The 16,468-nt window shown below is 37.1% G+C and overlaps 1 protein-coding gene across 8 annotated transcripts in view; it reads left to right on the forward strand.

Moving 5' to 3' along the window:
* The first annotated feature begins 310 nt into the window (after nt 1-310).
* SLC9A9 (solute carrier family 9 member A9) overlaps nt 311-16,468 on the forward strand; it is a 210,794-nt gene continuing 194,636 nt past the window's right edge. For 3 of the 8 annotated variants that reach the window (XM_040566693.1, XM_040566690.1, XM_040566691.1), the window contains exons 1-4: nt 312-792; nt 6,892-7,094; nt 12,090-12,167; nt 12,808-12,884. In XM_040566693.1, coding sequence (XP_040422627.1) covers nt 618-792; nt 6,892-7,094; nt 12,090-12,167; nt 12,808-12,884 — 533 coding nt within the window. In that variant the 5' untranslated portion in view covers nt 312-617. Of the gene's footprint in view, nt 793-1,476; nt 1,553-6,891; nt 7,095-12,089; nt 12,168-12,807; nt 12,885-16,468 lie in introns of all 8 variants that reach the window. The other 5 variants (XM_040566694.1, XM_040566696.1, XM_040566689.1 and 2 more) reach the window with 4 other exon arrangements.

Genomic DNA, 16,468 nt, shown 5'->3' on the forward strand with positions numbered 1-16,468 from the left:
TATTGGACCTTTGCTTTCATAGAGATCTCTGGCTACATACAGGATTGATGCCTGCTCAGGGCCTAAACCTTGAAATCCTTATTCATTGCTTCATTTTCTTGTCTTTGCACTGTACTAAACTCCCACCTTCAACTTGCTTGCATCTGAAAGTGAGAGAGCAGAAAGATTCTTTTTAGCAAAGGTTGCTACGTCATTCTCGTAACTTCAGTTTTTCCCTCTAAAACTATCAAAACCCAATACGATTTTTAGGCTTCAGATTGTGTTACAGGAACAAGCTTTATGAACACAGCCTAAATTTCACAAGATCTGAGAAACTGGCAGAGTCTAAGCCTTGGAGACCATTTGTGCATCTAGAGCTGGAGCAAGCACAGTCCAGCGATGCAACCGTAACGTTAGAAATGAGACCGGGCGGCTTTAAGACAGAAACAGGAAGCTGTAACTAGAATCCAGCTGAATTCGGAGCTGGGGCACTCCACTGTCAGGCTGCAAATCAAGCAGATGTGCTTGCTGTGAATTTCTGTAGTGTCCGGACCTTTTTTTTGTGCTGAAGGTGATAACACCTTCCTTCCTCTGTGATTTTTTTTCTTTTATTTTGCATTCTTCATAAAGGGAATGAAATGGAGAAGTTGAAAAAATATGCATCAGTGAAAGATGAAGATCAGTTTTATCACCAGGGAGCCGTGGAGTTGCTAGTCTTTAACTTTCTGCTCATTCTTACCATATTAACAATTTGGTTGTTTAAAAACCATCGATTCCGCTTTCTGCATGAAACTGGAGGAGCTATGGTTTATGGTGAGTATAAATTCAAGTGCCAGTTTAACATGGGACTAGCTGCATATTTATGATCAGGCACTTCAAATCAAGTGCTGACAAGGCTCAGAAAATATACTCAATGAAGTGTCATCAGCCCCCTAACTGGGCAGTAAAATGTAATGTAACACCATCTCTTTTAAAGTTGCTACAGGTTGGCTTGGTAAGGGAGTGACTAACACGAGCTGTTTACCCTCACCCTGTTCACGTTATGTTCCTGTATGGGCAGACAGCCACTGAATGACACTTTGTGAAGTAGGAAATTTACAATTAAAACACCCACAGCGAAAGAAGTCGTGTGTTCCTATTTTGCATAAGATTCAAAGGTTATAGACTAGGGAGCTTTGTGAATCCACCCATGTTATCTAATAACGCTTAAACTATTTTGAGACTTCTGTGTTTTTTTTTCTGCTGTGCCTTTGAAAAGCAGGCTACGAAGAATGCCTCAAGTCATCTCTGACTGTTATCATTGTACTGTAATTTCAGTTTGCCTGTCCAGTTCTAATCTTCTTTTGTGCTGTTTGGCAATATTTGTGTATCACTCTCAAGTAGAACCTTCCGCATTGCCCACCGATAGGAAGTACTCACTGGTTTAACGGTATACACTTAAGTGTACAATGACTTATCTGGTCATTCTGTCTTGCTATCATTTCATTTTTCCTCAAGTGTGTGATTACTGGCAGCAACTCCAGGAGAAAAATCAGTTCAGGAAATCTACAGGGGACCAAGTACTGGCAGTCAGGTAAATCCTGCCTTCACTCACAGCGCAGTTAAGCCTGATTGACTTCGGTACCACTGTTTTTCTCCTGCTTCACATAGTTTTTGTTTGTTTGTTTTTGGGTGTGTGTGGGGGGGTCTTCATTATGAGAAGAATTCTCTTTTATACTTGTTTCATAAATAAATATATTGCCCTGAAATTTGCTTTACTCCAGCCCATGGAGCTATTTCCTAGATACATGAATGGCAGTACAAGAAGCTTATAAATTTTCCTTCAAGTGACAGAATAACGTAGCCACTTATTTGCAGACTGCATCCCACAGTATGACAGATGGGTCAGTGTACTTATCGAGGCAGTATACTGTCAGGCGTATAGCTGTTGAAGGCATGGGGAGAGTGAAAAAGGAAAATCAGGAAGAAAGCATAGGAATACAAAAACAGGAAGACGTTTTAAATTATTGCAAAGTGCTGAACAGACAGATTGGACACTAAGAACATCCTGAGAGAAAGTTCTATTTAAAGTATAGATTTTTTTTTCCTCTGCATAAGCTTCTAAGGAAAATGCAGCTTTTGGCCAAAGAGTTTCAACTAAAAAAAAAAATCCATACTTGAAAATAATCCATTTAGAAACTTTAAAAATGGAAATGTATTGATTTTTTTAAAATCAAGGCAATGTTTCTACACTAAATATAGCCATATTTACATTAATAATCTTTCTGTAGTTCCCCTCCCCCCAAAAAAAGTCCACATTTAGTTTAAACTTAAACACTATTTCAACAAAAACGTCATGTATGTAAATATATTAGTATATATATATTTCAAGGTGCTTAGCTTGAAATTATTTACACACTCCAGTTGTTTTGTTTCAGCACCAAATTGAAAAGTCAGTTACTCACACAAAGAAAAAAAAAAAAAACACAGACCTATCTGTTTATTCATTCATCCCTTTGTTTTTCAGTATCTTGGAGAACAAGTTTCTCTGCTTGCTTTGACAAACAGACCCCAAACAGCTGGCTCAGCTTACTTTCTAGTTTCTGTATATCAAGGAGGCAGGTGAAAGTTTTGTGCTATCCTGAAATTACATATTTAGATATTTTATTGTAATCCTGAAGAGTAAGCACTTTCTCAGACAAATTGGGAATGTATACACAGAACAAAACAAGGCTTCTGAATAAACTGGATGGGCATCTCTAAAGCCTATTAGTCAGCTCCAGTAGGGCTAGATTTCTTTAGATACTTCATGAGCCACGTCAGGTGCCCAATTTCTCCATATAACACTTAAGTCACAGCCCTCTGCAGTAGAGGGGAATAGCCCAGAGCTAGTTCAATAAAAAAAGAAATGAAAAAAAAAAATCCAACTTTCTGATCCACCTCAGAACGTAGGTATCAGGGTGGAGGTGCAGGTGTTACCAGATACATGCGATAAAGTTAAAAAAACTCCTGCAAATAGGCAGCCAGAATTAAACTAAAAACTAAAATTAAAACTAAATTAAAACTAAAATTAAACTAAAAATCTAAAAACCAAAAACCACCCCACCAACAGGATGTGACATTTATCTGCTAGGCTCCTCAGCAACATCAGTTAAGAACTGTTCTCAGCTTGGTTTGTTCTCAGCCCCAGGAAAGACAGGGTGAAGGTGAGGCTGACTGGAGTTGTACCTGGAGTTGTGCTCCGTAGGACCAGCTGATGAGACCAAAAGGAAAACAAAAAAAAGGGTAAATGGCAGAACACAGTCGTTACAATGCTCAAGAGAGAGAAATGACTTCATGTTAGAGGGCTTAGAGCTACCTCCTGAAGTTTTAAGGGGATCAGAGGGCGGGGATTGGATGGCAGGGATTGGAGATCTACCGCTCCCACCCCCCGTTGTTCAACTCCTGACAGGTGTGCAACGGGAAGGCTGAGTGAGCCTTACCCAGCCTCTGCTGAGGATTCCCTGAATGTCGTAATTTAAAGAAAGGCATTTTATAGCTGTCCAGATAAAATCCTGGGAAAAAAGAACAGTCTTGTTTAGCTCAAGAGTTTGGTATGGGTGACTTAAGAAATCCCTTCTAATACTCCTCTATGATTAAAGATCTTATTCTGCTTCCACTAGTGAAGGTGGGAAAAAAATGCAACTTTCATTTGAAACAATTCAGGTCTAACTCAGAGTCGGATTTTGCAGCAAGGAGATCTCACTGCAAAGGACAATTCAGTTTTTTGTTTTCGCTTTTTTTACTGTAAGTTACACCCTTTGTTCTCTCAATCCAGTATTAAATACATGTGCTTGAAACAATTAAATGAAGACTCGGTACTAATTTTGAAGGGAAGTGACTTAAATGAAGGGTAACCGAGATGAAAACATTTATAATGGAATTTGGGCTCCTAGAATACAAAATATGTATTCTCTGTGATATTACACTCAAATTTAGCCTTGCCTGAGAGTTTTCATTTACGATGACCTAAATCCCTAATTCACATAATACTATTTGAAACTTTTTATTCATGCTAATCAGTACAGTAGTATAATACCTACTTGTGATGTCAGGTAACTGATGTGGTATCATTCCTGATTCATCTTCAGGAAGTTTTAACTGCTCAAGTCCTAGACTTACATGGTAAGGTTAGGCTTTCTATGTGCCAGTGTGAAACAGAGTGAGCTGCTATTATAATCTACAGAAGGTATGCTTTTTACATATTAGGTCCATAGACCTTTGTGGGAAATTTTTGTGTTTAGGTACTCTACCATGAAACACTGGCTGCAAGGAAATTAGAAGTTACTGTGTTTTTTTTTTCCACAGTAGATGCATTAAAAATATTTACCATAATATTTCCCCATTTTCTTCTTTAAATAAACAAGAAAGAAAGTTTTAGAATATATATTATAAAAGCATGATTTCAATTTGGAGCATGAAGTAGAGAAGCCTTATGTAATGATTTAAAGCAGCAAGTGCATTCCATAAATGATGTACCTACTAAAATATTAAATACACTCTTCCCAGATTTTTAATTCATCAGGGTTTGTATAGAGAGTCCTTGGCACATTTCCTATTACCGAAGGAAGAATGCTATCCCGCCACCTGTATTGACTCCTGCAGCATAACATAGTGATATAGCAATTGCCTTTGTTTGAACTTTCCACAGAGCACTTGAGAATATTCTGAATTGACCCATCATTATGGATCCCATCCACATTTTGTTCAAATCTAAGACATGCCAGAATACCCTTGAGAGTTGAATTCCGGTTGTAATTCTCAGTCCATGTTGATCATTATTTCTCTACAGCTACAGTTGTCATATTTTTAAAATATTCCTTTTCTGCAAATAGATTTATGTATACTCAAGGGCTATGTTGCAGGATTATGATCAACAATATTTGCATCTGTTTCGATTCCAGAAAATTCCTGCAGAGGTAGCTTGAGACTGCTGCTGAGGATAACACATCTTCTCAGAATACAAAATAAGAGCAGTGCTTCTTCACTCCAAGTCTAAACTTGACACTGAAGTTTGAATTAATTTTCCCTTGAGCAATTTAATGCAATTATGTTACTATAACCTAGAACATTTATTTTCATTTTTTAAATTATCAGACAGAATTTGGTTCATACTATGTGCTATGAACATACTAGGAATCTCAAAATGTTGTAGAAAACAGTAGTTTATAATACCTGATAACAGGATTGAAACCGAGGCTATAGTTTAAGATAGAGTGTCAGGAGCAGAAGTGATAAAGGGAAAAATAAGTTTTCCATTCCAGAGAATGAGGTGGAAACATCAAGTCTTGTCCAAGCATCAAATGAAGAGGAGTTTTTAATATGTTTGAAATTGAATCTGAAAATAAAATGTGTTTTTTTTTTTTTTCAAGAGGAAAACTAATAAAAATAAGATGAAAACCCTGACCGTTTTAACTAATTAATGGTTTCCTCAGTTCTCAGTCATGATTTTGGACATCTGGAACTGACTGCTGTAGAAATCATATTTCACAGAAGTACATGCAGTGCTTGCTTCCCTTTTCCCATAAGTGCTTTCCCAAAAAGTTTTGAGGAATTCTGTCTTTTACTAGAGCTAGATTTGTTATCTGATCTACTGCACAAATGCTGTGTAACTTCAGAAAGTAGTCTTGGCATTTTCTTCTGCTTATCTAAATCCTGTACCATTTAAAGCAACCAGCCATACTAAAGAAGAAGATTCATGAGCCTACTAAACAGGCAATGCAGCTGTTACTCTGTCGTAGCATCAATCCAGGAAGCTACAAGCTTGTGTTACATCATTGCTAGAAACTGGCAATTCTGAGGTCTCTCTCAGTGCAAAATGTGAAAATAACAAAGACATTTACCTGTCCAGGTGTCCATGGTCACCTTCATCATCCATGGCATCTGATTACTCGATAAAATTTGTCTTTCAGATTCCTATGAGTTGTTTTCTGTAATTTAATGTTTCTTATTTTTTTAATAGTATGTATATCCATCTAGATGGCTTCCATAAATATTTCATCTGAGTATTCTTAGCATTTTATGAATGTGTTCATAATTAATAACTGCAAAGCTGTTCCTGTACATGGCACTTAAAGCACCTAGGACATGCAGGAAGCGTGGAAATTAAATTTGAAACCACGTCCAAGTCTCTGAGGGTGGAAATCATCTCCAGTAACATTATCTAACTAAATATTAGTTACCTCTCCTAAAGTAATCATTCAAACTCCCACTAGAGCTGAGAGAGGAAGAATCGCACCTTCCAGAGGGCAATTGCAGAAGTAATAACTATTAACTATATTAGGAGCCAAAAAGTCTTAGATATGGGTCCTACATTTTAGATAAACCAATTAATCCTAAACTTAATTTTCCTTCATTCTGTTTGTATTCTCCATGTTTATACAGTCTCATAAATACACAGTCTTCTACAGAAAGCAGACTGACCCTGAGGATAAGGTTTCAGAGCCCACCCACCCCTCCACCCCCGGAATAAAGTGTGTAAAATCAGCACCAGCTGATTTTTGTATGCTCAGCACGGCACTTCAGATATGCAGTCATCCCCTTTCTCTAAATATCTATCGAAAACACAGTTTAACAACTCAGTTAATAACTGTACCAGAATGATTCCAACAACTGGATCACAAAAATAGGAGAATAACTGAGCACGTGGCAAAACAACACTATTCTAATGAACTGACTGCTTTGGAAGAAATTTCCTGGTCCTCCATGAAGTACTGAGAGAAATGTACCTCTGTGAAGGTAGAAACACTGAGAAAGTGGTGTCCTGGCTTTACCAGAGCAAGAGCAGGGAAGTTCATTTTTTTTCCAAGTCAGTAATTGTGCAACATCAGATACACAAAGGTACCCCTGAATATCATTTTTTTTTTTTTTTTTTTTTTTTTTTTTACTCTCCAGGCCTTGTAATGGGATTACTTATACGATATGCAACAAAAACATCAGACGTTGAAAGCGGAACTGTTTATGAATGTGAAAAGCTGGAATCTGGGCCATCCACTCTACTTATCAATATAACTAATCAGGTCTATGAATACCAATACAAAAGAGAGATCAGCCATCACAATATCAATGGTCACCAGGGCAATGCAATGCTTCAAAAGGTAAAAAAAATCTTATTTTTATTCTAAACTGTGTAAGATATTTCTTTTATTTACACCCTCAAGAGAGAAAAACAAGTTTCAAGATAAAATGTGACAGAGACACAGGCTATTTTGAATCTAAGGTGAGAAGTGAAAGTGAAGGAGAACAAAAAAGGAAGTAAGTCACAGTAGAAATCTCACAATTGCTCAGCATCCAACTGGCTGTATGTTTGCAGAATAATTGCCTGAACGGTGCTACCTCCTGCAGACACTGAGTTCAGGGGGAGCAGACACAGCCGTTACCTTGGGTTCATTGCCACCACAGCTTCATAAACCCCACTGAAATCTTGGTCTGCTGACTTAAGAATGGCTTGCTCTGGCAGTATAAGCAGAGGAGGTTTACCCTCTACAAATCTGAATTTGTAAACATTACATGTCTGTAGATAGGTGTTTGGTTTTTTTTGCTAATGCTTAAATGCATTACAATGTTCTGACACATTCGTGCAGCACCACAGTGGTCCTCAGCAGGGATTTCACTGGCTGTCCCCAAGCTTGTGGAGACAGTGTTGCAGCAAGTCAGGCTGGATGCAAAAAGGGAAGTGTGGGAGAAGGTTTAGAGTCCCTTACAATGTTGTGGCCTTTTCTGTTTTCCAGTACATGACAATTAAAATATTTTACTTATTTATTATATTATTTCCCACCCTTGCAATATTTGCTTCCTGTGACTGTCACTCTGTTAAAAATGACAGCAACTTAAAGAACTCAGAAGAGCAGAGGGGCTTTTTAAAACCCAGATTTTAAGCTCAAAGATATCACATATTCACATGTAGGTTCTAAGCCCTTAGTGACACTTTTACAATATTACAAAACATTATTTATATATTATTTTGCTTTTTAACAAGTATCATTGTTTATCTACTATAGTAATACATATTCTGTTATCAGAATGTTATAATACCTTTATCATTATACAATTTATTTTTTTTTTAATTACGCTTAGAATATACACTGGGCATCTCAGCAGAATTTGGATTTAACCATCTGCTGAAATTCCTTGCTAATGAAGGACCATTGTGGGCCTGCCTGTAGTTACTACTAGACTCTTGCCCTTCTCTGAGAGAGCTAGACATTCAAGGCTAGGAGAGCTGTGGCGGGTGGAGACAGGAAAGCACAGTGGTAGTCACACTAGACAGATCTTGCTGAGTCTTCATCCTTTTTCCTGCTAGTAGATTGCAGTTGGTTTGTCTTAGTCTAAGCGTGGGTTTAGTTCCCAAAGCATATGCACTAATCATTACATTTGAACATCTTCATCAGACATGATATACTGAATCTAGCTTGTGTTATGAGAAAGGAGGAGAACTAGCTCACACAAAAGTCCCTGTTGCCATTACAGGGATTGCCCAATCCCGTTTCCATAGTCCCAGTTCGCTGGAAGATTCTTAAAAGTCTCCACTGTGAATTGTGGAATTCTCTACATGACAGGAAAGGTCTCAGGCTGCTAGGATTTTCACTCCTTTTCCCTTTAAAATTAACTGGCAAGTGCTCCTGTAAAAAGAAAATATGTAAGAAAGGGAAGAGGGAGGGATTCAACAGTATTTAGGAGACAAAAATAATGCCTGGCAGCCTTCCTGACCATGGCAAAAGCACTGATATACAAAACAGAAAACATGATCACACCATGCTCTGGTTTTTGTACAATTGCAATTCCCTTTTGACTGCAGTGTAAGAGATTATTAAGTGCATTTATCAGAAATAATGGACTGTCCCATAACATACAAATACATATCCTTTAGAGCACAGTTTTGAGTAGTAAAACATGCGTTCAGGATTTCTGATGCTTATGGAAAAATATTTTAAAATATTTGCTGAATTAGTTCCAAAATTAACATTTGAGACTGTTAGTTCAGAAGTGAAGAAAATTCATTTTCTGTTGTTTTCCATGAAGTTACCAGCAGAGCTGAAATTGCCAGCACATTATTGGCCAGCTAGTTTTTTGTTTGTTTGTTTGTTTTTAACTTTATAATTCAAAGTTAGCAGAACGGGGAAAAAAAAGGCTGAGCTCTCACTTCCTGTTTATCAAATCAAGCTATCTGTTAGTAAGAAGACAGAAGTAATTCTGTAGTCAGCTCTTACTCTTCTGAAGCTAAATAAATCATACTGTAGCCTTAAAATATCACTTCATCTGAATAAAAGGAGCTGCAAGCCACTGCACTAATTATGTTCTGTCTCTTTTAAAGGTATTGATATAATATAGCTGCTGACAGAACAGTGAACAGTACGGAGGCTTATTAAAATATTTTTTTCTTCTCCAGCAATGCCATAGTTTTAAACAGCATTCTGTTTTATTAAAAGTTACTTGAAATGAAGTGCAGTGACTGAACATTGTCCTTTGTCACTCTCCATGCCTGAAGTTGAAGGCAAATATGAACAACATACTGACAGCTGAAATAAGAACTTTTTGCCTTGCCCAAACTCATCCTCATTCTAGTATTACTTTAAAATTTTAATAGGTATTTTATATATTGTTTCTGGCTGCTGTAGAAACAAAAAGAAAAATTTGTTTCACATCTATAAAATAGTGTTAGGTGAAGAATGCACTTTATGTGAACTCTAGGTGCTTTTCCAGTTTCATGACACTTAAATATTTACAATGGCAGTCAGAAAACAAAGAATGAGATATGGTGGCTGAAATGCTTCCTATTTTCTGTGGTGTTTCGGTCTTTTTCTGCTAGTCTAAGGTCTGTCTCCATCTACTTAGGGGATGGTTCTGTCAGTGTAAAGCTGGTCTTATGGTCCCAGGTTTTATGCCACTCATTGATCCCCTTTTTATGCCAGGAACACACTAGATGAGGAAAGGAGGACAGCTGGCAGCTTTCTAACGGTGGAGCTTGTTCTCTTAGTTTCTTGCTGAAGGATAACCCCAGAGCTCACTACTGACTAACATAAATCAATACTCTCTGTATGCACGTACAAATGCATCAGGAGAATGTGAAGACGATTAAGTATCTTTTCCAAGGAGGATAAAATGATGCTGAACATACTCTAGGCTAAAATGCTTAGAAAGATGATTTCTTACCAAAAAACTCTTCATCCTGTTCACATACTCTGTGAAATTCAGGTTAAATACTTCATCCTGTAGCTTTTGGTAGATAGTATGAAGATCCCACACCTAACTGAAAGAGGAAATAATGAACTAGCTCTGTGGTTGGTATGCACTGATACAGTTTCTCTGAGGTTAAAGAATTTATGGTATTTTATACCAGCCGACGATCTGACACTATGAAAACTTATGCCTTGACAATTCTCCGAAGAAAAAATAATTACAACGGAATGGGGAAAAAAAAAAAAGTTACTTTGGCTACTATCTGCAAAGTAAATTTTTACTTTTATAAAAAAATACAATAAATCAGTTCCTCAGGCAATGTTCACCTTGACAGACTGTACAAACATCATTTTTTTCTGAAGTTCAGATTGCTGCTTGGCTTTTAAAGCAGCTTTTGTTCCTTAAATATTAAAACCAAATTGTATAATGTCCTTGTTTTCAATTTAAAATTTTGTTAATGACAAGATAAGAGTCAACTTAGAAAACAATCATTGACTGTCAAATCTGTTGTTGAGGCATTGCAAATAAATTGGACTTCAGTCTATTTGCAATGCAAAAGCAAACAATGTTAAAAAGGTAGAAGACAAATACACCCTGCTGTGAACCTCACTTAAAGCAGATATTTTATACATATTTTCTTTGTGTTCCATTCAAAGTTAGCCATTAATCTTTATACAACACATAGCTGACAGATTCTGTTAATATGTGGAGGGGGGGTTGCTTGCTTGGTTGGTTTTTGTTAGGTTTTGTTTGTTTGTTAGTTTTTCAAACAGATGCACAGTTGTGCTTTAAATACCTAAGGAGCTTTTTTGTAAATGGTCACAGAAAAGATAAATTGACTCATTGTCCTTTTGACAATCTTTATTGTCGCTCTGTAAATAAATATTACTGTAATAAACTGTAGTTTATTACAATATTCATGAAACTCCAGCTTCTACCAAATGCCTGTAACATTTCCAGTGATCTGTATAGAACTCTGTGTGAGGTGAGGAGGCCTCAGAGTCTGCATAAATTACTTAGCAACTTTCAAGAGTGGCTAAAACTCATAAAATCTCAAAACTAAAAACTTGGAATACAATTATTTAGAAACCATTTGGGGACTTCTTTTGTAGATAATTGTGTATGTTTGAAGTGATACTGCCTTTTAAGAATTTTTAGTAGGAAACTATATTGAGGGTCCACAAAAGATGTGATCACCAAGTGAGCTCAGGAGAGCTCAGTGAGAACCAGTGAGTGCCGCAGGCTGTACTCCCCATGTATGCCTGCAGTGAAGCTCCCATGCAGCACCTTCAGCTTTATGTCGAAGGAGGCAGTAAAATAAATTCTCATTCCTTAAAAAACAAAAGGGAGACAGAGGCTGTCTGTCCCACACACATAAGGAGGTTCCTTATGTAGGAAGATCTCCTTATGAAGATGGTCAGGGTGTGCACAGTTTTCATGTGTCGTAGTTCGATAAAGTACATATTAGCTCACAGCCAGTAGCTCATTAAGCAACATTAGCTAGCTCTGTCTGTAACTATATAGACGTGCTTTGAAGGAAAAACTACTTTGGCTTTGGTAGCGTAGGTCTTTTCTGTTACTGTCATTTGTTAAGTGGGGAATTGAGACACAATACTCATGTCTACATCAGAACCAGGAATTAAGCATGGGACTGTCAGATTGGATGGTCTCACAGTGCAAGTACTTAATATCACAGGTAACACTGCTAGTATGTATTCCCCATAAAATAACGCATGACTGATTTCCTTCTTTAAACATTCAACTAGTATTCTATGTGTAAGCAGTAAGGAACTACACGTTTATACGTATAAGAAAACTCATAATACCATTCTATTAAAAGTTACAATTAAAATCTATCCTAGCAAATGAAATGTTTTATATGTCTTTACTATCTCTTTTGTCTTTTCTGGCAGATGACATTTGATCCTTCCATATTCTTCAACATTTTGCTGCCACCCATTATATTTCATGCTGGTTATAGTTTAAAGAAGGTATGTGTCTCTTTCTTATATTACAAAAATGGCTGAATGTGATTGCTGCTTTGTAGATCCAACAGGCCAGAAACAGAGAAAAGAGTCACTTTATATTGCATGGCAAGAGCTTGGCAAAAACGGAGGGAAATGCAAGATGCGTGGTCCTCAGTCTGCTCTGTCTGTGTCTGTGCAAAGACTTGATTTTGCAGTTTGTAACTCTTGGGCATTGCTGTTTTCAGAAGAGGCCACTTTGAATCTGGTAACACTGCAAATAGGCAGCAGCCCATCTGTCTTTTATACACTGCATGATCAGGACTTAGTTTGCTTCAGGGATGAGGTTATGATACAGTTTTCAACATATACTTTCAGTGTGAACTTCTGTTATGACCCTGAAGCATTTGGCTAGATATATAAAAAGAGGGAATTTCAATGGCACTCCAAGAGGCAAAAAATGAATCAAATTGTATCTTCCAAAATAACTTCTGTAGCCTATATTGTTTCATTTAATATCTGAGTTATGGGTTGTAACAAGAAAAAGAATGGATGGAATGGCACTTCTGGATGCAGTGTTTCAACTTGCTTTTCATGTTCTTTTAATGACTGTATTACAAACGACTTTTTTTTTTTTTTTTTTTTTTTAAAAAACTTTCCTCCTCAGAGACATTTCTTTCGTAACTTAGGATCAATTTTAACCTATGCCTTTTTGGGAACTGCCATCTCCTGCATTGTCATAGGGTAAGTGAATGCCTTCTGCTATTATTGCTGAAGTCATTATTAGTGCTCTGTATTTTTTTCAATTGTAAGAAAAAACTAAACTCTAAAAAGAATTGCTGACCTTGCATGGTCAATATAATTCACAACCCGTGTAACAGATCAAGTAATTCTTTTATTAGGGAATGCAGAGATGGAAAAGACAAAACTCTCAGGCAAAAAAGACAAAACTCTCAGGCAATAAGAATTGTCTAGGACACTCAGGAAATTATGTCCTGCATTCCTGGTCTATGACTGATGAATGGTGATGTGACTGAAGCATGACCTACTTTCTACAACTGTAGCCTTAACCGTCTCTCCTAAGAAAAGGAACCATTCTATCCTTTGAAATTCCGTGCTTCTAACCAGCATTCCTTTTATTGGACACCAAAGCTATAAAGGAAGAGGAAGGACTTTAAATCTCACAAGGGAAGGGGAAGAGGGGGGGAACAGATACATAGCGGCATAAATGTAAAATTCCTGGAGTCATTTCTAAGGCCAAGTGAACCCTTTTAGTTGAAGGTCATGCTAAACACCTCACTATGAAATTATAAGTGAATTTAACTGTATGAAATATATATATATATGGTATGACTATACTGCTGATATGACTAAACACATATATGACATGACCGAACAATTTCTGCAGAAAAAGAGGAAGGGAGAAGAAAAGAGGGGTGAAAAATCTCGTTCCATTTCCATTCTTCCAAAGTGGAAACTTTCTAATTTCGTTAAAATTTACCTGATTGGCAAGTCAGAAATGGATTATTATTTCCAGGCTGGCATGATGTGGAATTTTTGTTTGTTTCATTAGCTCAATCAAAGTAAGCAAACCATTTAAAAATCCTTTCCCCAACTTTATTTGCACTAATACCCACCTCAGTAAGACCCCAGCTCTTAGAGTTGCTTCTTTTCTTATCCATAAAAGGGGTAACACCCCTAAGTTTCAAATAATAAGTTCAGCAAAAATCTTCATTCTGCTAACAGTTTGAGCCGAATGCTGACTTATTACTGAGGTAACAGTGGTTCTGGATCTCATTAGGACTCTTGCTGTGCTTCCTCTCACTTGTCGTAGCTATTGAAAACTCATGTAAAACAATTTCTAATAGCTCTGTTGGACTGCAGAAAAGCAGTAGGGCTGTCCAGCCCAGTGATGCCTTTAAACATGCATTTGCTTTCTGAGCTCTGACACGTGTTATTGCCATTGGTAAATGGAAAATGCCACAGCAGCTTCAATAAGCTTGTTAAAAGAATTATAATACATTGAGTTTATCCTAAATTCCAAATGCCGGCATTCCTGTACCCGTGTTATTTTATGTAAAACAGAGTAAATGCAGATGGAATCTAATACAGCAAGTTCCTACTAGTTTTAGCAATTTAAAGTTCAAGCCCATAGTCAGGAAACCCTAAGGTAAAGAAGTAAACACTGAGTAGCACTGAGCCTTTTACTGTGCTCCTTACAAAGTCACAGCCCCACTGAAATCGTTGCAGCAAAGGCACATAATGTATTCAGAATAGGGCATATTAGAATGTGAAACATGTTTGCCTACCATACAGATCAGGGTAAGAATAAGGCAATGAGCTCATGAAGAAGAAAGAAAGATAATACAAAAGCTTTACTGAAGGGAACTATAAATAAGTCCTAAAAGAAAAACTTGTCCCAAGAGGGATGAAGAACTATAGTTCTTGTTACAAAAGAAAGGACAGAACCCTGAGGTACTTCTAAACTGCATTGTTGTAGATAAATATTTTGTGCACAGCTGTGAGTAAACATGTATTTACTTTTTATTACATATGCACAACAACATACAGGTACATCAATCCATATATGCTCTGACCTATAGGCTGCATATCTGCAGCCTCTCATTGGGACTGGGCTCTTCCTGTCACAGCAAACTACAAAACACCCCATCGTGACCTCCTTCTGTGGTTTCTGCTGTAGTGACTGTACGGCTGATAACAAAGAAGGACCAGACCTCTCTTTGTAAACCACAAACAGCTGGGAAATATCTTTAATAAAGAACAGGAACAGCAGTTGTAGGGTGCAAACTCTATGAATGCTAAAAAGTTGCCATGGAACTCACTGGCAAAGTTGCTACAATGGTGCCGGTCTCCTCATGGTAAATCTTTGCTTTTCTGTGAAAGTCTTCCAGCATCAAGAAAGAGGAACAGTGTAGAATTTGAGTGAAAAGGCTATAACCAAGTAAACACTCTCTCCCACATTTATTTTAAAACTATTAAGGAGGAAGCAGGGAAAAGGCTTAATTGCTGCTTCAGGAAGAAATGGTGTTCTCTTCCCTTAAATTTTATTTTTGATAAACTCTGCTATTTGATGGGATGTATCTTCCCAATTTGATGCCTTTGGTAGATATTTTCTATTTTGATGCTGGAAGAGTGACCAAGAAATTGGAAAAGAATTGATTCTTTGAATTTTGAAACAACCCACCAGAGCAACATATGACTAAGTGTCAGGGGAGTACAAAGGTTTGCATTTTTTCCCTCTTGAAATCATCTTGACTTCTTAGATCAGCATTCCTAGTTGCAGCCAGGGCCAAGCTATCTGTGCATAGGAGCATGGACTTCATAAAGCTGGCCTTATCTGTGATTTTTGGTTCTGCTTCACTTGTGTTCTCTCATATTGCAAAGCCAAAACCACATTTTAGATATTCAGAATCCAGCATGTTTGCAGTCACTTACTCATTTTTCCAGCCTGTGTAGTAGGCTTGGCAAGGACACATTTTTCTGGAATTTAAAGCCCTGTGAGTGTGCAACTCAAATAGCAAAAGCATTTGCAGACAACTTAGGCCAAGTTTGAATTGCCTTCATGGCTGCAGTGACAATTTTGCTTGAATAAAGCTCAGTAAAAAAAATCGTGGTTGAATCAAGAAAAAAAAAAAAGAGTAGTTGTGGTTTCAAGACAATGAAGCCATGAAATACAAACAACAGATAATATCAATGTTTGGACAAGGCAGTCCAAGATCATCACTGTTGCTTATTCAAAGCAAAGTTTGTAAAAGCATAGCAGTTCACACCAGAAAAAAGTCTGATACCTTTTTGATTTCTCCTTCCTATTTAATTACACTTAGTCATTTTTAAAAAGTGTGCAGTTCAGGTAGAAAATTTATGGCTAGCTTTAACTTGGTAGCAGAAAAGCACAAGGCCTGTAACAGATACAAGCTAAACGTGGGTGATTATTTTTTTCCATGAACTCCATTCCTCTTTTATGATTCAACTGTTTCATTCTGGCAGTCTTGCAAAAAGCACCCCTTTGTATGCTAGTTCATTATAGCTGTCTCCTGTTCAAAGCTCATTTCAGTTTTACATCATTCTGTCTTAGCAGTTTGATGTTATCTTGTATAAAATTTATTTACCCCAAAGATGAAATCATTAGACAATAATATAGAAATTATCTATTAAAAAAAATCCATCCCTCTTCGTGCAGCACTATTTGAAAAATGTGGGTACCCTGAAAATCTGACAGACGCATGCAACTTCCTCTAAATTTAATGGCAAGGAGGAAGGACACACCACACTTTAACCTATAATGCAATAATAGCTCAAGGTAAGTA

The sequence above is a fragment of the Cygnus olor genome, chromosome 9 (genome assembly GCF_009769625.2).
Source record: "Cygnus olor isolate bCygOlo1 chromosome 9, bCygOlo1.pri.v2, whole genome shotgun sequence".
Lineage (NCBI taxonomy): Eukaryota > Metazoa > Chordata > Aves > Anseriformes > Anatidae > Cygnus > Cygnus olor.